This window comes from Telopea speciosissima, chromosome 6, assembly GCF_018873765.1.
Source record: "Telopea speciosissima isolate NSW1024214 ecotype Mountain lineage chromosome 6, Tspe_v1, whole genome shotgun sequence".
Taxonomy (NCBI): Eukaryota; Viridiplantae; Streptophyta; class Magnoliopsida; order Proteales; family Proteaceae; genus Telopea; species Telopea speciosissima.
Genome location: NC_057921.1, coordinates 66,608,473 through 66,631,934, shown reverse-complemented (window position 1 = coordinate 66,631,934; position 23,462 = coordinate 66,608,473). Strand labels below are relative to the sequence as shown.

The 23,462-nt window shown below is 39.7% G+C and overlaps 3 protein-coding genes across 5 annotated transcripts in view; 1 reads left to right on the top strand and 2 right to left on the bottom strand.

Moving 5' to 3' along the window:
• LOC122664960 (protein LEAD-SENSITIVE 1-like) overlaps positions 1 to 8,087 on the top strand; it is a 17,564-nt gene extending 9,477 nt beyond the window's left edge. Inside the window, exons 2-3 of one of the 2 annotated variants that reach the window (XM_043861007.1) lie at positions 5,391 to 5,490; positions 7,367 to 8,087. In XM_043861007.1, coding sequence (XP_043716942.1) covers positions 5,397 to 5,490; positions 7,367 to 8,082 — 810 coding nt within the window. In that variant the 5' untranslated portion in view covers positions 5,391 to 5,396 and the 3' untranslated portion in view covers positions 8,083 to 8,087. Of the gene's footprint in view, positions 1 to 5,388; positions 5,491 to 7,361 lie in introns of those variants that run through there. The other variant, XM_043861008.1, reaches the window with a different exon arrangement.
• The window catches only part of LOC122664958, a 24,178-nt gene extending 716 nt beyond the window's left edge, over positions 1 to 23,462 (bottom strand). Inside the window, exons 1-5 of one of the 2 annotated variants that reach the window (XM_043861005.1) lie at positions 23,431 to 23,454; positions 3,303 to 3,616; positions 2,619 to 2,824; positions 1,958 to 2,056; positions 589 to 662 (exon numbers count right to left, since the gene is read on the bottom strand). In XM_043861005.1, the coding sequence (XP_043716940.1) occupies positions 589 to 662; positions 1,958 to 2,056; positions 2,619 to 2,824; positions 3,303 to 3,600 (677 nt within the window). In that variant the 5' untranslated portion in view covers positions 3,601 to 3,616; positions 23,431 to 23,454. Of the gene's footprint in view, positions 1 to 588; positions 663 to 1,957; positions 2,057 to 2,618; positions 2,825 to 3,302; positions 3,617 to 23,430 lie in introns of both variants that reach the window. The other variant, XM_043861006.1, reaches the window with a different exon arrangement.
• On the bottom strand, positions 9,440 to 23,356 carry LOC122664957 (plant UBX domain-containing protein 10-like). The gene is made up of 4 exons (XM_043861004.1): positions 22,396 to 23,356; positions 11,092 to 11,262; positions 10,764 to 10,967; positions 9,440 to 9,890 (listed from the first exon to the last, which is right to left on the bottom strand). The coding sequence occupies exons 1-4, from the start codon at positions 23,230 to 23,232 to the stop codon at positions 9,660 to 9,662; spliced, it is 1,443 nt and encodes a 480-aa protein (XP_043716939.1). The 5' UTR covers positions 23,233 to 23,356; the 3' UTR covers positions 9,440 to 9,659.

The window sequence follows — 23,462 nt, the reverse complement described above, 5'->3', positions numbered from 1 at the left end:
ACAATTAATTGAAGAGTGAATCGTGGGTTAAGCCATGTAACAAGCTGGTGAAGTGTAATATATGCTACAGATTCAGTGAAAAATGATACAACTAAGTACTCTAGAGCCAATTATTGGCAGCACCAAGCCTGGTTTAGTGGTCTTCCCTCACAATTTGGAGGAAACCCAACATCTGAAGGCACAGTTGTATACAGGCACCCAGTCAAGTATTGGTTAAGCACATTGATGAGTTTAGATTTAAATAACTCCATATTTGCAGAAAAAGAAAATGTACGACATTTATATACAACAATGAAAAAGTTATATACCAATAACAAACCCCCCACCCTTTAAAAAAAAAAAAAAAAAGAAAAAAAAGAGATCGCCTCAATTGTCTATGCTACAAATTTATTCTGCCAACCAAGCAGCACAATCATCTAAATCTAGAAAACAACTTTCTTTAGGGGAGGGTGGGTAGGGGGTGAAGCAAGAAGTAGAAGAACAAGAAGCCCCATTTGCAACACAACACAACAAGGTATCCACCATCACAAGGAAAAAGTCTATCATATAGAACAGTAGCTGGACAAAATCAGAGATTAAGTAAAGCACCTTATGCTTTCTTCTACTAATTTGTCTTTAATAAGCTCTGTAATTTTCTCAAATCCATTGCATGCCTCAAAATCCTGAAAAACAAATAGCCAAAATATATTTATGAACCACAGAAAAAAAAGATAAGGAGATAAAAGAACACTTTTTACTGATTTTGACCAACAACAAAGAATGTGGAAAATACAGCAATTTAATAATTCATTAAATTACATCTCCAAATGTTGATATCTACCCTGTAATTTGTTCTACTTTGATCTCTACTTAAATTTGAATGTCCAAAGACAGCACAACTGGTACAACTGCATCGACCAAAATCAAGCCTAAAGGGCATACAAGTTACAGACGATTCTGCAATGGATGCTGATGCTTATTTGAGGGCTCTCTCTCAGACGATGGGTCTAGGAAACCCTAAAACCTGTGGCTATTGGCCCGAGATTGAAGTATGAACGGGAACATAGAAATGAATTAAATAAGAGGAAATTAGGATGGAGAAAGTAGGCCAGTTATAGGGCTCTGGATATAAAGTTGTTGTTTTGAGATTTCCCACAAAAGATAGGGTTTTTGAAAGCAATCAATTTGCATCGATGGACAAGCTCTTGTTGTAAAAAGTTATGAATTTCAAACAGAAAATGGAGTTGGGGGATATAGGAAGTGAAACAGCAGAGAGTAAAAGAGAATAACAGAAACAGAAGAGATCAGATTTAAAAGATGGAATGACCAAGAGATTGAGAGAAAATAATAGGACATATCAACTCCTTAGGGTTTTATGGCTACACATCATTGCCATTATTTGAAGAATGATGATTACAATGAACTACGATGAAATGGAAATATAGCAATTAAACATTTTAAAAAGCTGTTAGATTGATTCACCTTAACTCTAAAAGAAAAACAAAATAACCATGATTGATGCATGGAAGGGTATTCAAGGGTACTGGAAGGGGATCTTAATATTTAAACACACACACACACAAGAGAGAATATTTAAGGTCGCTCTTCGTTGGAAATGATATTCAAGTGAAAAAGAGAAGGCAAAGAAACAGATTCAAGCTAGGAAATTGAAGAAAGCGAGGAGCTCAAAAGAAAGCTACAAGAGAGAGAAGATAGACAAATAGGTAAGTCAGCCTACAAGGATGACCTCCCAACCATATTATAATTTACAAAAAAAATATTTCTTTAATTACAACATACTTCAGGCCGTAGGGATTAAAAGTCTAGCTCAAAGAAATTGTGACATCATTCTGATGGGTGGAAGAAAACCAACCACCGACTAAAACAAAATAAAAGATCAAGTATTGATCGAATGAAAACAGGCATATCACCATATTCAAGGAGCCCATAACCAGGAGTCTATTAGAAGCTACCATACCGTTTGATTAGTTGATGAATCCAGCATGACAGAGACTAAAGCATCCAAGCATGCACCTTGGACAAGGGGCCCTCGAGTCGATAATATATTCATCAACACCTGCAGATGACCAAACTATCTCAGTCCATCTCCAACATTCACGATTCATGTTTTGAAAACATTGCGAGATACTCGAGCTACATCAATGAAATTTTAATTGAACACTTCAGAGATGGAGTAACACAAGATCCAGAATATCAAAAGAGATGGAGTACTTAGTACTTGTAGAGGTCATTATAGCAACTGGAACTAAAAAATGCAACAAGTTCATAGTCTGTATTTGCATGCACAAGAAAACCATTCGTCAATAGGAATAACAAGAAAGAATTCCATGACTCAAAACTCAAAAGTGGGGAAGAAAATAAAACCAAAGCAAATTATTTGCATAAACAGCATCAATCAAATCAACCAAATGCTGATGATAAATCAGTCTACATTTGCAAATCAGAAAGCTACTTCTATGATGATTGGAGGAAATCGTAAATTATATAAATCTACTTTGCTACCATTCCTTTTTCTCAAATCACTATCCGTAGTTTAGAACCATTTGCAATGAGAAATCGATTCAACAACCAAAGCAATCCATATCAAGATTAACTGTGTGGTGAAAGGAAACTTATACCTTGATTGCTTTGTGTTGATGGGCCAAAGCTGTGCTTTCCCTGTGGAGTAGACAACATCCTTCCAGAACTCTAAGTGCAAGTGCAATTTCAGTGTCAGTGGAAGGACTAGTAATCTTCATGGGCTCCACACTGAATATATGATCTAAAGTTGGTGCTTGTTCCTCCTTCGATTGCTTAAACGAATTCTCAAACAGAACAGGAACCACTGTTACAGAGCATAAAATTTTACCATCAGCCATTCGAACACAGCAAGTTCATAAGAATTGCAAATAATATGCAAGACACTCTGCAAATGTTCATCAAATCGGCCAGGAATTATCCAATAAAAAAAGAAGGCACAACTAGACTATAACAACAAGGGGAAACTACTACAATGAAATAAACAATGCTTAAGGTCAACAAATATGGTAAACCCACTGTGGATACGAAAATCTGCTAAGAACCATAAAAGCGAGCAAAATGGGCCTATTTTTCTTTATGAATGTTTTTAGTATCAACGAGATAACGAATTAGACAATATAGAGCCGAAAGCCTGCCCTGAGCTGATAATCATTCTGGCTCTCGCAAAGACGATACCCAGAAGCCCTATAATTTAATCCTGCTAGACGGGAAGCGGGGATCGGAAGGAGGAATTTCAAAGGATAAACTAAGAAAACGTACGGAAATAGAGGACGAGAGCCTACCTTGGAGTTCGGGGAGAGATTGGCCGTGGCAGAAGAGGCGAATCATAGAATCTGACTCGGCGACCGATCGGAGGAACTTGAGAATGCTACGAAGGCCACGGACTCGGAGGAACGAGAACTCGGCTCTGGCGTCTCTCAAACCGGTGCGGAGGGCGAGGGTGACCTCCCTGTAGAGCCGCCGTTTGTGAAGCGAATTCACCAAGTCTGCAACGGCCGGTGTAGAAGATGATGAAGACTGAGACTGAGATTGAGATTCCAAATTTAGACCCTCACTCCACAGTGCCTTCTTCAGATACATCTTTCTTTAATCGTTTTTCTTCTTCTCCTCCGTCTCTTTCTCTCTCTCTTCCTCTGTTACTGTTTTTATAGTTTACAGACCTATAATAAGCAAAGAAGAAGGTGGAATTATAGAAATGGGCTGGGCTGGGCTGGGCTGGGCTGGGCTGGGATGGGCTGGACTGGACTGGACTGGACTGAACCTTTTTTGTCTGGGGTAAAAAACTGAACTGGCCGGACCGACTGAATGAACCGACCGAAAACAAAAACCAAACTGCACCCAGAACCAAACGATAGAAACCCAATAGGGAACTTGTGTCTAACACCAAAACTGGTATCGCACCAATAATAACCTGATAAGAAAAATATGATAAAACCCGGGCCAAAAACCCTCAAAACCAATTCAGCTTGATCGAAATCGGGCCAAACCGACCAATTGACACCCTTAATCCAACCGTAGATCCTCAACCTATTTTTCAGCCCAAAATTATCCAAACTTATATTGGCTCTAGCGTTTATGTAGTCCAGGCCCAAGACCAAGTCCAAGTCAAAGTCAAAGAGCTTTGCTAATACCCTGCCCTTTATTTATTAACAAGACGTCAGAATCTTGTTTTGCAATATAAATAAAGAAGTAGTTGATGGAAAAGAAAGACAAACGAAAGGAAAGAGACTCCGGTGAGAAAGAAAACAAAAGGAAAAGCATGAAGCATGCAAAGCAATCATTCTCTATTACTCTATTTCTATTGGATTTGGATTGGGCCCTCTATTCTTACCCAAAAAAAAAAAAAAAGAAGATGGGGCCCTCTAACCCTTTTGAAAGGGAACATTATTGCAAACAAGGTCATTGTGTTGGTACCGGTATGTTTATCGGCCTTGGCCGGTACCAACTCGGATCAGTTGTACTAGGACTGATCCGTCTGTCTTGATCTCAAAATATACTGATACATTGGTTTTAGACCATTTTATCCTCTTTTGTACTGGTATCCTGCTATAGCATTGGTATTAGATATCGGCGATACTAGTAGCTACGGGTGTCAATCTCCAACCCGAATCAGATGGACTGATCGAAATTTATTGGCTCAGCCCAAATCAAACCGGATTGGTCAAAATTGAAACCGATATAAAACCTAGATTGATAAAATCATTAAAGGAAAAGATCTCACGATATCAGCATCTGGACCACTGTTGCATGCCCCCACCCATTTTACCCATAGCACCCCTTTTGAAATTCCCATATATCCCTTGTTTCAGGGTTTTCGTAATACTCCTCCCTCCAATGCCCAAAACTGCACATGGGCATCCAAGGAAAACCTCTCCCAAATCATTATTTGCGGTATTTTTTTAAAGAATATATATATACAAAAAATGGAAACAAAATCAGTAGCAGTTGGATAATGGACCAATAAAAGCCAGTTAATTCAACCTGATTTAAACCGGTTCAAAACCAACTTTTAACTTATTAATGACTTGGTTTCGATTTGACCTACTACCAACCCAAAACCGGACCAAACCGCTTTATTAACACCCCTGACAGTATCGTATCGGCCGGTACCGATTAAATTGTGATGACAATCTAATAGATTAATTCGGTAAGCTACCACTATCACATTTGGAAGTTTTTTTTTTTGTTTTTTTTTGGTGAAACAAATTTGGCCGTAGTTGTTTCACAGATCACCTCTCCTTGGCCCTTGGATTCTTCTCTCTCTTCCCTCTTCTCCCTGTTTGTCCATCTGCAAAGGGTCAACTGCAACGCAGTCTACCAAAAAAAAACTGCAACAGAGGCTAGAGAGAGAGAGACACTCTCATACACACACAGAGATGGGTCTCCTTTCGAATAAGGTAGAGAGAAGCCAGATCAAAGCAGGCGATCACATCTACACCTGGAGAGCCATTTACACTTATTCTCACCACGGTAGCTCAGAGCCCATCTCTGTTTTTCCGTTTCATTTCTTTCTAAGAACTAATGGAAGTTCCAAGGGACAATTTGTTTTCTCCAAATTTTATTCTGTTTAGTTCACTTGCTGGAGTTTCGTTCTTAATGCGAATCGTGAATTTGAGTTATTTTCTCCCAGGAATAGTGGGTTTCACTCTTGAAATGGTTAAGATGACCGATCTAGAAGGTTTCCTTTTGAATTACCTTGTGCATTTTTTTTCTGTACGGTTTATTGAGCCCTTATGAGTCTACCCACCAGTGGGGTGGGGGGAGGGGAAGAGTATTGCTAGAACTTTTGCAGTGATGAAGAAAGGATTTCTTGTTTAGTATTATTGCTGAGTATAATTATTTTCTTCTTGGGCAAAGCAGCATTGATAGGGATTCAGGTTTTTTCCAGAAGAATTTGGTTCTGGGGTTCCTTGGTGAGGCTTCTTGCGTTTCATCCATTGCTAAGTTGAACTACTAGGAATTTATTCTTTTCAGAAATAATTTTTAGTCCAAAATAAATGTAAAATGTATCTCCTAGACCAACCAGGATAAGTTTCTGAAACATTAATCTGGATTTCCCCCCTGAACCAATGAGAATTATGATAAATATTTAGTGAATCTGACAAGCTGTCTATGGTTTTCACTTCCTTGATTTATGAAGAACAATAATATCCCTAGTGTGGGTTCTTATCATGGAGATTCCTTGTTTTCATTGAACTGAGGGATTTCCTACAACCATTGTACCGTTTAACATCTACTTAGTGCACACATTTGAAGCTTGAAGCAAGGAAATATTGTTTTACTAGGTTCTCTATGTGCATGTAGTCATCTAGATGTCAATCTCACTTCAATGCTATGTTTACAGTTAAGCCGGTTAGTATCATCATGGCATTATCTTCTTATCTGCATCATTTGCTGCATAAATCATGCACATTCCCTACTCCAAGTTCATATATTGTACATTCTATATATGGCATTTCGTGAGATCTTAATTATAAACCTATCTTGGTGTTTGTGAAAAAGTGTATTTAATCTTATAATACTAATCAATCTTTGTTTCACTCCTTGTCACCCATTTATATGATCACAACAATGAATATTCTCTTGATATTGTATCTAAGATCCCTAGTTCCCTCCCCCTGTGTAGGAAAACCACATGGCTTACTGATTTTGTTGTGTTGTACCTACATTTCATCGGATGACTGCTTTGATCACTTGAATATCTGCAGAGTAGTGATGTGATTTTAGCTTTTGCTGAGATTGTGAAGGAGTTTTCAATATTTTTACAGTATTTAAACTCAGATCTATCTTGGGAGGAGGGGTTATAACTGTAGAAGAAGCTCAAAATGTCTATTGTTACTGATTCTCAGCTTGCCATTGATGTCATGAATAAGAGTTGCTAGACCTGTAAGGTCATTTATTTCTTCATTTCTGTGGGGTTTTATCAACTTTGAAATTCTATTAGGATCATGTTGGAGGGAAGTGATAAGCCCGCAATTTTTTTTGGCTTCTTTTAGTTCTTCCAGTGATAAAATGACATTTATCATGCTGATTTTCCTGCTCGCTTTCTTGAGATTTGAAGGATACAAGGCATTTAGAAATATGTTTTTGAGAATTTCTCTCTTTTTTTAGTAATCACAAAATTAACATTTACCCATAGTGTAGCCCCCCCCCCCCCCCCTACCACCACCAAAAAAAATTCTGCCCAAATACTTCATCCCATATAACACTTCAACTTAAATTCCATTCTTCCATCTTTTTTTACTACCTAATTGAATTTGGTGCCAAACCATCGCAAATAAAATTTGGTCACATCGAACTACCTTTTGTGCTTTATAAATTCCACACTTATTTTGATACAGTGCAGGCATATATGTTGGAGGGAGCAAAGTGGTTCATTTTACACGGGAACGAGATACAAGTTCAAGTATGGTAACCTCCCCCAGCTCTAGCTTAAATTCAAAGCTTCCATCAGTCTGTCCAACCTTTCCTGACTGTGGATTCAGCCAACCCAACAGTGGGGTTGTCCTCACTTGCCTGGACTGCTTTCTTGGAAATGGGCATCTGTACTGCTTCGAGTATGGAGTTACGCCTTCTGCTTTCCTTGCCAAGGTCCGGGGTGGGACATGTACCACAGCGACATCTGATACCCAAGAAACAGTAATCCACAGGGCAATGTATCTGCTTCAAAATGGGTTTGGGAACTATGATGTGTTCCAAAACAACTGTGAGGATTTTGCACTGTACTGCAAGACTGGACTTCTGGTCCATGATAGTGAGTCAGCTGTGGGTAGAAGTGGTCAAGCTTCTTCTTTCATTGGCGCCCCTTTGGCGGCACTTCTTTCATCTCCTCTGAAATTGTTAATGCCTGGACCTGTTGGGGTTGCAACTGCAGCAGCTGGGATGTATTGTGCAAGCAGGTATGCTACAGATATAGGTGTTAGAACTGATGTAGTCAAGGTGGCAGTGGAGGACATGGCCGTGAAACTTGTTTGGCATGACCCTGATTCGCAACTGTCAACTGAGGAATCTTCTATCATAGATCCCACAGAATCAACAAAAGACCTTGTCACTCTGAATTAACAAAAGTGATCATGAACCCTTTAGGCATAGGCCTTGAGAAGCTGCATGCAGTTATAACCATTTGATATATTAATGAACATGTGTTATCAAGGGGGGAAAAAGATGTTACTCATTTATTATGTGAAATATCTGTTTTATCATTGGCATTAGTAATTTATTCTGTGATATATCTCTGAGAATCGTATTCTTTATTTTTTTGTGGGTGTTATTAGAGTAAATTAAGAGGTTCTTTAAGAAGCTGCTTCTTCTGTAATTGTTGCCTTATTATTTCCTTCCTTTTTCCTGGCAGGATTATGAATGGAGATTCATTAATGGAATCCATAAAATTAAGCAGGTTACTTAGAAAAGAACAACTTCCCTTCTCCCCCCCCCCCCCACCCCCCCTTTTTCCAAAAAAAAATAAAAGGAGAAAGAAAACAGAGAAAAATTAATCTGGATTTCTCTCTTCAAGTAATGACCATTTGCACACACAACACAATGGTTATTTGGTAATCACAGGGCATAAGGTTGAATCTAAGTCTAAAATTTGACGTGTCCAATGTAGACCATTTTCTGGATAATTATACACTGAAGAATGTCACATCACCTTTTCACATAGCAAAACATGGTATTAGTCTGGAGTTTTGCCTACTAACAAAATAAAATACACTATGAGAGGAAATATCTACACCCGCTGGCATCTGATAGCGAAAAAGATAGCCCCCATGGGGGTATAGCCATATTCATATGGAGATCAAGGAAAACCAATCAAAGGAAGAAAATAAAGGGCCACTTTCATAAAGCTCCCACAGTGCCTGCCATGGTCTGCTTTCTTTCCTGTTGATGCATCCACCTCACAGCTTCTTGTGAATCCGAAAGTACGACACCTTATGCTATACTACCATCTCGCAAAGCAATTTCCCACCCACGCCCAACTGCTTGTGGCTCATTGATGATGATACAGACAGCAGCCAGGGAATTCTAGATGAACCCTTTCACACCCAACAACACAACACCAAACCCAAACCCTCCCCCCCTGCCAGTAATAATACTAATGCACCCCTCCTAGTCGGCAAAGATGCTACAGGAACAATAAACAATCGCCACATAAGAAGAATATACCTCACAAACATTGACAGTTGCATGTTTATCACATTTGTCTGTTATCAATAAACAATCCACGCAACATCATCTCAAAGGACTAAGAACATCACCACCAAAGTAAAGTTCAAAAGCGGTTGGACTACATAAATTTACCTATTTCGGAATTGAAATAAGAATCGAGATTTATATTCACTGATCTTTATAGGAAAGATAGCTCACTACATTTCAAGACCAGTGCTGTAATTCTGAAACCATGCATTCATTATTCAACCCATTTGCCATCGAGGATCATTCGTTTGATTCAACCTGTTTGATAGCATTGTGTACCATCAAATAACCATTTTCATACACTGAAGGGCCCATGATCTCATGGTACTATAACTACAGCTGGGGCAGAATATAAAAAGACAATTTTAGAAAGAAAATTTCATTGTTGGGTCCATTATCCAATTCCAGAATACTAGCAGTCATACAACCTTGAACAGAGGTTTCCCTCATGAGTCTACTTCTACGAAAAGGCTAGCCTGAGGATGCAATCCTGCTTCTTTCAATGACTTTGAATGCTTCTCTGGGCCATACACAACCCGAGGAAAATTAGAGACCAGGCGATAATTCTCTGCATTCAAGCAATCCAAGGAATCAACAAAATCATAGAGGGACTGTATGGTAGCCGTGCTGTAGAACCTCCTGTCCTTCCGTTCTCCAGTAGGAAATCGCACCAAAACCTGTTCCCATAAACACAGCAACTAAATTAGAAATTGGGGAAAACAAAGACAAAAAGGAATAAGAAGACACCACAAAAGTTGAAGTCGTGAAATACACCCAATAAGCCAGTACAAGTACATTGCTTTACTCTAATTGTTATGATTTGTCTGTATGTGACTCCTCTCGACTTTCATGGGTAACATGGTAATATCAAGCATAATCTTCTTCTTTTTTTTTTTCATTTTTGAAAGTGGATTTCAGGAAAGTTGTTTCCATGCAGTATACTCTTCATGAGTTTATGACATCACAAACTATCCCAGTATCCAGAAGCTCAGTTACTTTTTATAGCAGAATATGAAGTTCACTGTGTCAGAAAATAAGCAAATGTCTACGAAGTAGCGGCAAGCTCAAAAATGTTGAAAAGCTGAAGCAACAGACATCCAATTGCTTCTAGCAGAAATACTTCTAACAAAATATATTTATTGATTGTTCTACACCTAACAAGAAGAGTTCTTTCATTGTTTTTTTTTTTTTTAAGATAACAGAGATTTACTACCAAAAATTTTTCCAAAAGTACAATATATAGAATACAACGACAACAGCAGGCCATAGCTTCACACCAAAAGCAGAGCCTACTTATATTTTTTAACTCACAGTATTAAGCAATTTAAACTACTCAATCACCGAAGAATATAATAAGAGAAAAGCCTTTTCTCTCGAGGGTATACATTACCATAAAATGGGCATGGTTTGGGACACAAGAAATGGGCTGCCTTACATGGCCAAAAGTAAGCCACGAGAGCTCAAACTCCTTTCCTCAATGGAGTTCAACAGTTGAGGGAAAACAAATACACATGAGAATAAACCATAAGGGATGAAAATAGAAGGATTACTTGTGTAACATTAGGTCCTTTCTCAGGTTCATCACCCAATGCCATAGCTTTCTCCTGCCGCCTATGAGCTAGTGCAGCTTCTTTTTCAGCTGCTTCACGAGCTGCTCTTTCTTGAGCCTCTTCTTCCTCCTTCCGTTTTCTCTCAGCTTCGGCAGCTTCCCTCTCCAATCGCTCTTGCTCCTCTTTCCTTTGGCGCTCTCTAGCCTGATGTAGCAAAGAAACAACATAGCTTCAACTTAAATAAGGAATATAGAAGCAAGATCCATAATTACATATGATTCTCTTTAAATATATAACAAGAGGCACACAGTAACAAAAAGCAGCATACTTGATCCGCTTCAAGTGCTGCCCTGTATGCAGCATCTTGCTCCTCTCTCAAACGCATGTTGTTCCTCCTTTCTTCAGCATCAAGCCTAGCTGGGATGAGAACAGAAGCACTCTCTTCAACTACTCTTTGAAGGATGGTGAGCAATTGTTCAGAAGATTTTGGTCCCTCAATCTGCAGAACAGAAAGCAGACTAATTAAAAATTAAAAAGAAACTAAAGGTGCAAATAACTATAACCATCAGCAATTCAAGTGTGAATCCAATAAACATCAAGACAGAGAAGCACAAATTTTACCTAAAATACTCTCTACAACAGAGAAACAAAAAGGGAAGAACACTAGCAGGGTTAGGGAACACTCTTTGAGGGCAGACTGGAGAATCACTTAATCTAATGCTGTAACCCAAAAATACTATCATTTTGTTCTTCAATTCCCTTTCCAGAGGCAAGAAGGTTACTCTTGTGACACATGAGCTAATTTCCACTCTTAAAGATTCACAGAGCATGCCAATGTGAGCCTCTCCCATTTGATCTTCTGAGGTTTTCTCATTCACCATTGTTATTTGCATTAAGGAAGCAAAAAAATGATTAATGACCCAAGGGGGTAGCTCAGTTGGCAAGGACCAACTCCTCGTAATTAAGAGGTCATGACTTCAACTCTCCTTGGGACCTAACTATCAAAAAAAAAATATGATTAATGGCTTTACATAACTACTTGGAATCCAGCAACTATTCTTCAGTATCACTTTTCAGCCATTGCAAGCAAATTCTCCCACATGAATACCAATGAACTATTTTCTGCTTTTTCCTGCTCTTTGATGGATGATTAAATATTTGGTTACAAGATAAATCCTAATTACATAAGAAATCAAATTTAAAATAGAAACTATCCCTAAGCTAATAAAACCCATACACAAGTAACAACACTTCCCTAAAATCTAGGACTAAGGAAGTTGCCAAATCCTCCTCCACGCATGCCTAATTAATCTTCAATCTTTATCTCCCAGCTAGCTGGCCATGGGTCCCACACAATCTGATCATTATCGGCTGGCCGATAGCTGTTCTCCTAGGCTCCCACAAGATCTATTAAATCCCCTACAAATCAGCAAATTAGTAGCTAATAAATCTGGAAAATGATCCTCCCTTAAATCAGAAATCTTGATCTCTTCTTTGGACAAAATTGATGGCAGAATGTAACCCAAATTATGGGCCACGTACATGCTAATTCGATGGCTCAGAATATGGGGCAGAATTGAACCCAACTGATGCCCAATTGTAGGACCTGATCTGCATCACTACTTTCATTGAACACATGAATCCTGTTCTGCCTTTCCACTCTAAGTATAAGGTATATTTCTGCTAACTCAAAAAATGTCAGTATTTTGCATCTCACTGCTTATTTCTTTTTGGCCTTCTTGTCCTTTTAGAGTCTTCAATCTGCACCATATCAATCCTCATACCGATGCAGCCATTGTTCCCCATCGCATAAGCCTAAATTATGTCATTTTCCCCACCCACTACAACCTTAAACTATGCTCTCTATCAAGTCTAGTCATCCAAAAGATATTAGACAGCTTTTAACAATTTCCAAAATATATAGAAATTTCCTCATCACAAATTTGTTAGACAAATTTCAAACAAATACTTTCCACTCACTGCTAATCAACTATAAAACAAGAAAAATCAGAATGTCAAAGAATTTCAAATTTGGCTGCATCCATCCCTCAAAAAACTACATGCATCAACCTAAGCAACTAACATAAAATGTCAAAGAATTTTAAATTTGGCTGCATCCATCCCTCAAAAAACTACATGCATCTTCTTAAGCAACTAACATTGATCTCATCTTCCATTTGGTGTGTCAAAATACACCACATTGCACAAGCTAATTGGTCTGAATTGGTCCACAGCTTCTACCACCTCACCTTTTGGGATGAGAAGTAAATGAGTATGATTTAACTATTGAACGAGAAACCCCAACTCAAAAAAAGATTATATTGCCATGCAAACATCCGGACCCACCGTATCCCAGTATGATGGATAAAAGGATGGAGTCATGGAGACATACCATCAGGTCCAGGAGCCTTAAAAGGCTTCATACTAAACACCACCACCTTTATTTCATCATCAGAGATTGGCAGGCATAGCTCTCCTATTCACATCTTCAGAAAATTTTGGGAGACAAACAGTCGTGGTTGCTCAAGATTTTGGGAACCATCTAATGAATACAATCCCTGGGAAGTAGTTGAAGATTTCCTCATCTGTATCTTCCTTCTTCTCTAACCATCTTCCATTTCTTAACTTCAGTTTCCAGATTTTGTTTCTACTTCTTCTCTGGAGTATAGTAGAGTGGAAAAAATTGGTATTCCTATCTCCACACTGCAACCATTGTATGCGGGACCTCTGCTTCCAATGTAGCTCTTGCTGTTCTAACAAAAACAGTAACTCCTGCACTACCATCTTGCCTTCAGCCAACTGGGATTCCAAGCCATGATCTGTATTCAGTTTAGGACCTTCATTTTGCTTGCAACTGCAACATCAGCGTTTGGCACAAACTTCTTCATCCAAATAGCCAAATGAGCTTTTGCTATGTTTATTTTCTTGTGCACTCTAAACATAGGAGATCACATCTTCCAACTGCTGTTTATAGTTTAAGCACATCTCGGGATAGAAGCTTCAAACCTCAACAGTTTCTTCTCTTTTGGTTGTGGAGGGACAGAAGGTGATTATCATAGGACAATGATCATATCCGCACGATGGCTCATATCCAACTCCTACATCAGAGAATTTCGCCCTCCAACTAGGAGGGCAGAGGGAGCTATCCACGCTAATGTAGTTCTAGATAGGGTAAAGCCCTACTAGAAGCTAATTAAACCAGGACCAATAACAAGGAACTAAGGGGCTGTTGGTTCTGCAGTTTCAGTAGGACAGAATTGCAGTTTTAGGTCAAATCTAGGGCTTAGGTTAAGATAATGGAAGGGGGGCTTAGGGGGTATGGCTAGGCAGGTTTATAGGACTCTAATAATGAAGGTATCATAGAGTTTTAAGTGTTTTGAAAATCCTGTAAAACTGGGCAGTAAGTCAGGATCGACTATGGGTTTTGGGGAAATTAATGAAGGATGAGGGGATTAAGGTTTTGATGGACAAATATGGCTGAGCAGCAAGATCTAGAGTTTAATGGAATTCAAGCAAAAATAAAGGGGGATCAATTGGGGGGAAGGATAAGAGGATTAGAAGAAGAAATTGGGTGTCAAACTTACTGGAGATTCCACTGGCAGCAGCTTGAACAGATGTAAATGATAGAACCACCTTCGAATTGAAGAAGATCCTCCCAGCCGTCACGGCGTAAGGAGTCAATAGGATTCCACCAGTCCCTTTCCACCTTGATATCCACAAGGATGCACACTCACAAGGAGCAACACTCAACAGAGCAGGGCAGTAGCAATGGCAGCAAACAAAAGCTTTTCATTAATCAAATTCGTGTTCAAGGCTTTGCCCCCTTACAACCTTATATAAAAGACTCAAAAATAGACTTCTACTCTAAAAAGGAAAGGCCTAACCCAATCTTTAACCTATTAGGTAACTTAAACTGACTAGGAAATTAAAATACTAAAAGAAATAGACTCAAAACCTGATTGGACTTATAGAATCCTAATCTAGCCCAACTTACATCACATGACCACTTAAGTTTGCACATGACCACTTAAACAAGTCACATGATCACTTAAGTGATCACATGACCACTAATTACATACAAATCAAAACTAAGGAATTAAAACAACTAATCACGTATGCAACCTAATTACCCATATTTTAGGCCCATAAAAATGGCCTATTACATAGAAAACCCATGGGATCAAAGGCCCAACATACATATAACCCAACCCTAGACTCATTTCTAAGGAAATAAGCCCATTTCGGTGATGAATCTGCATCAACTCTCCCCAACTTGAAAAAATTCGTCCTCGAATTATGCAGTGATGAGGGAGAAACAACATATGAGTAGTAGCTTCAACCATTCCCAAACAAAATTCTAGTGATGCAGGAACATTAGGGATGAAGTCTTCAAGGCATGGAACTTTCTCTTCGAAGAACCATGGTGGCATAACAAACTCTATGTGTTCGATCTCTAAATCACCCGTGAATGCCCTATCCATAGAGTCTTCAGAGTTAATAACCTTCTTAGACACCAGCTCCACCTCTTCATCTTCTACTGTATCAGCCTTATCTACATTGGTTTCTTCGACATAGACAACTTCAGTAGGATCTTCTACATGTTGATTTTCCATCTTTTAAGCTATAGGAGTTGTCTCTTCCTTTCATCACAATTCATTGTCACTTCAGATTTATTTTCAATTTCCTTTGGCAATGAAAATATGTATTCTCTATACCTGTTTGTGTCTTCTCTGTAACCTTTGAGTCTATCCCTATGATCTCTGGCAGGGGTGACTCTTTGTTCTCCCAATTATTGCAACCTTTCCAGGATGGCTTCAGTTGCAGCCCTTTGTTCAACAGCAAATTTCTAGAACAATTCCAACATAGCAGCCATAGGATTTGCTGATGGATTTACTACTTGATTACCATGCTGATCCATGGCTCTGATACGAAATAATGTAGTTCTAGATAGGGTAAAACCCTACTAGAATCTAATTAAACCAGGACCAATAACAAGGAACTAAGGGGCTGTTGGTTCTGCAGTTTCAGTAGGGCAAAATTGAAGTTTTAGGTCAAATCTAGGGCTTAGGTTAGGATAATGGAAGGGGGGCTTAGGGGGTATGGCTAGGCAGGTTTATAAGACTCTAATAATGTCGGTATTATAGAGTTTTAAGTGTTTTGAAAATTCTGTAAAACTGGGCAGTAAGTCAGGATCGACTATGGGTTTTAGGGAAATTAATGAAGGATGAGGGGATCAAGGTGATGCAGATTTATCACCAAATTGGGCTTCTTTTATTAGGAATAAGTCTAGGATTGGGTTATATACATGTTGGGCCTTTGATCCCATGGGTTTTCTATGTAATAGGCCACTTTATTGGGCCTCAAATATGGGTAAATAGGTTGCATACGGGATTAGCTCCCATACTTAGTTTTATTTCCATACTTAGTTTATTTTTGTGTTTTTTAATTGAACCGGTTCAAATTGGTTGCATCCAATTGGTTCAATTTAAATGATCATGTGACAACTTAAGTGGTCATGTGATGTAAGTTGGACTGGATTAGGACTCTATAAGTCCAGCCATGTCTTAAGTCTATTTTCTTTAGTATTCTAGTTTCCTAGTCAGTTTAAGTTACCTAATAGGTTAGGGATAGGGTTAGGCCATTCTTTTTTAATGTCTAAGTCTATTTTTTAGTCTTCTATATAAGTTTGTAAGGGAGGCCAACATTAGATACGAATTTGATTAATAGAAATTAGCTTTATGCTTGCTGCCATTGCTGCTGCTCTTTGTGAGTGTATATCCTTGTGGATCTCAAGGTGGTAAAGGGTAGGCGGACTCCTGCGACTCCTTGCATTGTGAAGATCGGGAGGCTCTTTCAAATCATCAAGCTGCTGCCATTGTCCTGCAATACAGTGAGTTTGAACCTGTTTTCTTATTTTAAACCTTCTTCTATCATCCTTCATCTTCCCTTAGACCTAATCCACAGTCCCCTCCATCCATCAAACCCTAATTCTCCATTAAACCTGCATTCCTACCTCCACTAGGACTCCCTCATAACTTCAGATCTGTCCATCAGTTTCGAACCATATTTCCAGTACATAACCCCCACACCTCTCCCTACACTCGACCTTAAACCTAGTCCATAACTCCCACTCTATCCCCTCCATTCCTCCACTCCATTAAAACCCAAAACCTGCAACTCAATTCTGTCCAGAATTGCAGAATTTTAAAACCTTCCCAAATCCAATTATTTTTATCCCATAATAACCCCCTAGACCTGCATATTAAAGCCATATAAGACCCATTCCCAAATTCCCATCCTAAACCCTAGAATTAACCTAAATCCTAATGTTGTCCATTCGAACCAGCAACCCCTTTTGCTATTGATCCTGCCATCTGGCCATAGTTCGAGAACTCGTTTCGTTTCAGTATTTCGGGCTGACCGAAATATCCGAAATATTCGAAATTTTGGATATTTCAGTCGAAATATTGTATTTTTTTGGTATGTTTCGATAGGTCATTTTGGTGGGTTTTAGGCCAAGTTAAGGCCTGAAACTTCATGGAAACCCTATTTTAGGCTATATAAACACATTTAAATGTTCAAATTGCAAAAATAGTCACCCAAAATGGTGTTTTGGATGTGCACCATTGATTGACAACGTACGGTCGAACCCTAATGTATAAGTGTATAACTTAGTTAATTACACATTTACACATACACATTGTACATTAAACAAGTAAATTGATTTGGAACTAAGTTGGAAACATAATGACTCATAAGTTAAGTCATAAATCATAATATTAAGTACATAAGACATCAAGTCAATAACAAGTTAACAAATAACAACTTAAGAGTTAAGATTTAAGAAGATGATATCAAACATTCCAAATCACAATATGTCAATCACCTTCAAAAACCAAGCAAAAGTACAAAACCATAGCTGTTTCTCAGTCTCGGTCAAAATTTTGACCGAGACTGACGAAACATGTTCATTTATATAAAGCAATTTCTCGAGAAACTCGAAATCTCGCGAAATCTTGAAAAAATCTCGAGATATCTCAAAATTTCGATCGAATTTTTGTATTTTTTTTATTCGAGGTGGCATTTCATTTCGAGGAGGTCGAAATATCCGAAATTTCCGAGATTTTGAACTATGCATCCAGCTCCTAGTAGGCCTCCTACCTATCTAGGACTACATTACAGGGTTTTGATGGACAAATATGGCTGAGCAGCAAGATCTAGAGTTTAATGGAATTAGGGTTCAATGGAATTCAAGCAAAAATAAAGGGGGATCAATTGGGGGGAAGGATTAGAGGATTAGAAGAAGAAATTGGGTGTCAAACTTACTGGAGATTCCACTGGCAGCAGCTTGAACAGATGTGAAGGATAGAACAACCTTCGAATTGAAGAAGATTCTCTCAGCCGTCACGGCGTAAGGAGTCAACCGGATTCCACCAGTCCCTTTCCACCTTGATATCCACAAGGATGCACACTCACAAGGAGCAACACTCAACAGAGCAGGGCTGCAGCAATGGCAGCAAACAAAAGCTTTTCATTAATCAAATTTGTGTTCAAGGCTTTGCCCCTTTACAACCTTATATAAAATACTCAAAAATAGACTTCTACTCTAAAAAGGAAAGGCCTAACCCAATCCTTAACCTATTAGGTAACTTAAACTGACAAGGAAACTAAAATACTAAAAGAAATAGACTCAAAACCTGGCTGGACTTATAGAATCCAAATCCAGCCCAACTTACATCACATGACCACTTAAGTTGTCATATGACCACTTAAACAAGTCACATGATCACTTAAGTGATCACATAATCACTAATTACATAAAAATCAAAACTAAGGAATTAAAACAGCTAATCCCGTATGCAACCTAATTATCCATATTTTAGGCCCATAAAAGTGGCCTATTACATAGAAAACCCATGGGATCAAAGGCCCAACATATATATAACCCAACCCTAGACCTATTTCTAAAGAAATAAGCCTATTTCGGTGATTAATCTGCATCACACGCATTCTCTAATCAGGCCATTTTTCTATCTTCTGACTAACCAAGTATACAAAAGTCCATTAGCGAATACCATCAAGGCGCACTCGTCCATAAAGTCTATCAACCCAGCAATCTGACTAGCCAGCTTTAATCTACCTCCTTATTTTTCAGTCCCATTCAAGACTTTCATTAAAATCAACCAAGACAGACAAACTGAACTCCCCAGAGATGTCAATGCTGCCAGAAGGATGGCCTATACACCAAGTTGAGCTTCCAATATAGTGATCAAGGTGCCTAGGCGACCCAAGATGTTGGAGGGCCGCCTAAGCACTTAGGCGTTGCCTAGGGACCTGGGCCCTTGTATTTCTTTTACGTATCCATCATATCTAGTATATCAATAATATAATTATGCTTACAGCATTACAGCAACAACAGTACAGATTGAATCCATGCACTAATTTGTTACTATATTTAGCAACATCGTTACAACAACAAGATTATGTTAGAAAATCATCATTTGAAAAGGGAGGGGGGGGGGGGGGAACACAAGTGAACAAGAAAATCAAAGTAGTGAAGTTCGTTATCTTTCTTTCTTAATTTATTTATTTATTTCGGGTACTAAATGATCCCATGGTTCTTGATTATACACAAACTTGTACACAAGTCAATAAAAAATGTTAGAAACAACATTATTTAGAAGGAAAAAATGTAAGTAAAAAAAAAATCGACTGGCCAAGGACATAGGCGTCCCGAGGCACCTGCCTTGTTAAGTTAGAATAAGGCAGGCGATCTCCCAGCCCTTGGAAACCCACCGGATGCAGAGACGACGCCTAGATGACGTCTTGACAACTATAGCGCATCAATAACTCCATTAAAGCAGAGATAGCAGTTAATCAATCTTAAAGAGCTAGATATCATCTGCCAGGAAATAGTGTTTGCCCAAAACACACACAAGCCCCCATTAAACCCAATAAGGTCAATAACAAAAAAAATTGGTAATGAAAGAGATTAAGATAAAGATTTTAACTTATCTTTCTTGCGTTTGGTTTCAATAAGAAAGAGTGCAAAGTGTTAATGCTTCAACACGAGTGTCTGGAGAACTTATTGCATCATGAGGAGGGTGAGGGATAGCTGAGACTAAGGGAGGATGTGGGAGGCAGCGGCTTGTATTGGTCTCGGGAAGAAATGTTTGTCAGACATGTTAAGAAGAACAGAGAGCTCAATGGGTGTTCTAATGTGCTTGAGGCACGAGTGGGCTACAATTATAAGGGGTGGAGTAGGGCCTTTTGGGGCTTTTTGTTCATAAACCCATCGAAGGCCTCACAGCAAGGTAGCTCACAAGGTGGGGGTCCATTATTCCTGCTGGCTCAAAAAAAGAAAGGTCGTGCCTTCCCAGAATAACAGGCAGGATGGCTTGGTGGGCTTGGAGTGGTCGAGGATTTAAAATGGGCTTACCAGTTTGAAGCCAAGCGCTAAGCAGGGAGGAAACAGCGTCAACAGAATCTGGCCCGAAAATGAGGCTTTCATCATAGGGAGTCATTCTAATCCTATGATCGGAATGAACACAACTGGCCACTAATGCATCTCTATGGGAGCTTTGAGTAGGCAACCCTAGCAGCGTGATTTTCGACGGGAGCTTACCATTGAGTATTCTTATAGGACAACAGGAGAGACGGATTAATAGCAGGCTTCTCCATTTTACCGCTTCAACATAGAGAGGTCAACTTAGGACTTCAAACGGCTGCGGAATTGAAGAAGAAGCAGAGGTTCCTCTAACCGATACTCAGGCCTGTTGCCTCAGAATGTTCCAATCTGCACGAAGGTTGGCATTGAAAGCTCTCTTTGATCATCCGTATAGCCAGAGTTCAATCCACACTCATGCAAGAAAGAATAATTTTCCATCCATTCGAAGCATTGAAGGCAGAGTGAATCTATGTGCCCAAGTCTACCGCAGTAGTAGCAAAAGGTGTACAGTTTCTCATATTTAAACGACACCGGGGTTGTGAGGCCAAACCCCCCCCCCCCATCATGGCTCCTTGGCAAAGAGGATTTTGTACATCTATCCACACTTGCGCTCAAACGAATTTGTTCCCGGGACTCCTTCCATTATTGATTATACACTTCACCGTCAATAGGCTTCCCTACCCTCTCTATGTTTTTTCCCCACTGCTACTGTTCTATGTGCCAGTGGTAGGCCGTGGATTTGAATCCATACCTTCATGAAATTGAATATCTCCGTATGGCAATCCAGATTAGGAGACCATTTTTTTTTATAAAAATCCAATGCTTGAATATTCCAGGGCCCGTCGGAGAGAGCACGTTGCATGTCAAAGTGATGGAATAATTTGATGAGAACGAAACCATCAGATTGTGCATCGACCTCAAGCCTATGGGTTCCAAGCTCTCAGAACGAGCCTTTTATAGCTTTAGGGCAAGGTAATATTGAGATATAACCCACCCTACAGGAGCAAGTTTTCAGTCAACTGAAACAGAGGTTTGAAGTTCGTCTTCAACGTCTAACAGCTCGTCAGGGTTGGCTTGCTTGTTGCTGCCCAATGAGTCTCCTTCCCATTTTTCTTCTCACATGTACATTACTAAGGAGGTTTTGCTAAAGGTCTACATCCTGCCGAAGCTGAGCTACTAGAAGGAGGATAGGGGATGCGTGGGCAAGACAGAGCATCTGGAGGGGGAGATGTGGGGGTAAGATAGAGAAAGGGGTGGGGGTAGAAGGGAAATGGGTTGGGAGGGACAATGATTGCAGGGACTGGGGGTGGGGTTGAGGTTGCAGAGGAGGCATAGGCAATGGGACTCATGGGAGGAGGGCTCACTGACAAAGGGTAGAGTTTTGGGGTTCACAACTGAGGTAAGGATGCTGCGGGCAGGGATTGCGAATGAAGTGAGTTTGCTGTGAACGAGAGGAGGGATTGGAATTAGATGGTGCAGTGAATCGGCGACGCAAGGGGCAGAGGTCACCGGGGACCTGGTACTACTAGCACTCCCTAAAGCGGCTGGCCAGAGAGAAATACCACATTACCCTCATGCATGGCTTATTTTGATATCTTAGTAGACAATGAATGAGGCAACCAACCTACTTGTATATTTAAAGTCCATGAGATTCTTTCAAATTTTAAACAAATAAACCATCTTATTTTCATCAACCCTACCAATCCAACTGTAATGCTCCTTAAAGGCTAGAAATCCCATTCAAACCTTCTAAAATGCTTCACAACACTTTCAAATAGAAGGAAATTCCTCTGTGGTCTATCCTTCAGAGGATGGAAACAAAAAAAGTTATCATACTCTAATAAGGCAATCATTTCAATGACCTAATTATTTGAGATAAATGCAATAATGTCCAAAAAAACTCCTAGATGTAAAATAACGACAAAAAAAGTCAGCCGTAGGAACATTTGTCATTGAATCATATCTTCTTTTATGAGTGTCTGTTGTTTCAATTTCTATCCACTACATTAATCGATGTTCTTCTTAGCTTCAGCCTCTTTAAAACCAATATATATAACGCAAAGCTACCAATTGAGTGATAAGAGAGTCACTGTCCAGAAACAAGTTTAGCATTGATTCAAACAGAAACAAAAAGCCAAACTCGTGAAGAAAAACTAAAAAGAACCTAAACACAAAGAAAGCTACCTGCTGAAGTAGTGCAATTCTCTGATTCGTGGCCGCCATTACCACCGCACAGAATGGGAACCTGGATGCCTTCAGGCTATTACTCATCTTAAATCCCTCGCTCGCCCGGATACTCCCTCCCCATGATACAAAATTCTCATTGATAAAGGCCGCAACTACTCCGGAACATAAACTCCGCTCACAAAACAACGGCGTATCAGGGTGATCCGGAGAGTGTAAGTAGACGAATAAGAGTTTAAACTCCTGGCGAGAACGCTGCAACGCATCTATAAACCCCTCAGTCACAAAATTTGGACAAGTCGTTCCAAAATCCCTCCCGAATGCCGCAACGAAATGAGCAGCCTCTGAGGCAGACACAGAGAGGGAAACCAGAGGGGAGGAAGATGCATCTCCGTTACGGCCGGGACCCAAACCAAGCAACCCTACGGAGCGGGAGAGGACACCACCGGCAACCCACATACCGAGCCCGATTGCACCAGAAATCAACCCTAAACTGCCAGAAATCACGGAGAAAGGCAGAGTAATAATTTTCCATGCTAAACCAGGAGGAGCATCAACATCTGAAACCGGCTCCAACTCTCGTTGAGACGATTCCGGTCTATCAAGGCCTTCCCAAGACTCTAAATTAGGCTGTCCGCTGCTACCAACAATGTAATGGTCGTCATTAGTGTTGTTGTCGTTTAGGTTGTTCACGGAAGCTGAATTCGACGTGGTGAAGGCCGAGATGGCTAGTTCAAGATCCCAACCATGAGCGGAGAGGATCTCCGTGCACAAATCAGGGTCATCAAGGCCTGTATTTGCTTGAAAGTAAGCCAATTTATCGGCAAGATCCACCATATCTCCCTTATCAGTTGCAGAAGAGTGGGCAATTTATGATTCGAGTCGGTGATTCTACCAGGAAAAAAAAGAGTAAGAAATCTAGGGTTGACGAACTTATTAGTCGAGCGAACTAAAGAACGAAGAAGAAAATCAATAAATGGAGATTGGCGCAAGAACGAAGAAGAAATGGAAATTGGGGCATTGATTTCTTTCCCCCTCTCTCTCTCTCTCTCTCTCTTCCCTCTATG

Bases quoted from the DNA above. Each gene is read 5' to 3' on its own strand.
- LOC122664957 (XM_043861004.1), bottom strand. From the start codon at position 23,232: ATGGTGGATCTTGCCGATAAATTGGCTTACTTTCAAGCAAATACAGGC. The intron at 11,263-22,395 runs GTAGCTTTCTTT...TCTGTTCTGCAG, and splicing joins GAATTGCACTACTTCAGCAG to ATTGAGGGACCAAAATCTTC. The intron at 9,891-10,763 runs GTAATCCTTCTA...TTATGGGAACAG, and splicing joins AAGGACCTAATGTTACACAA to GTTTTGGTGCGATTTCCTAC.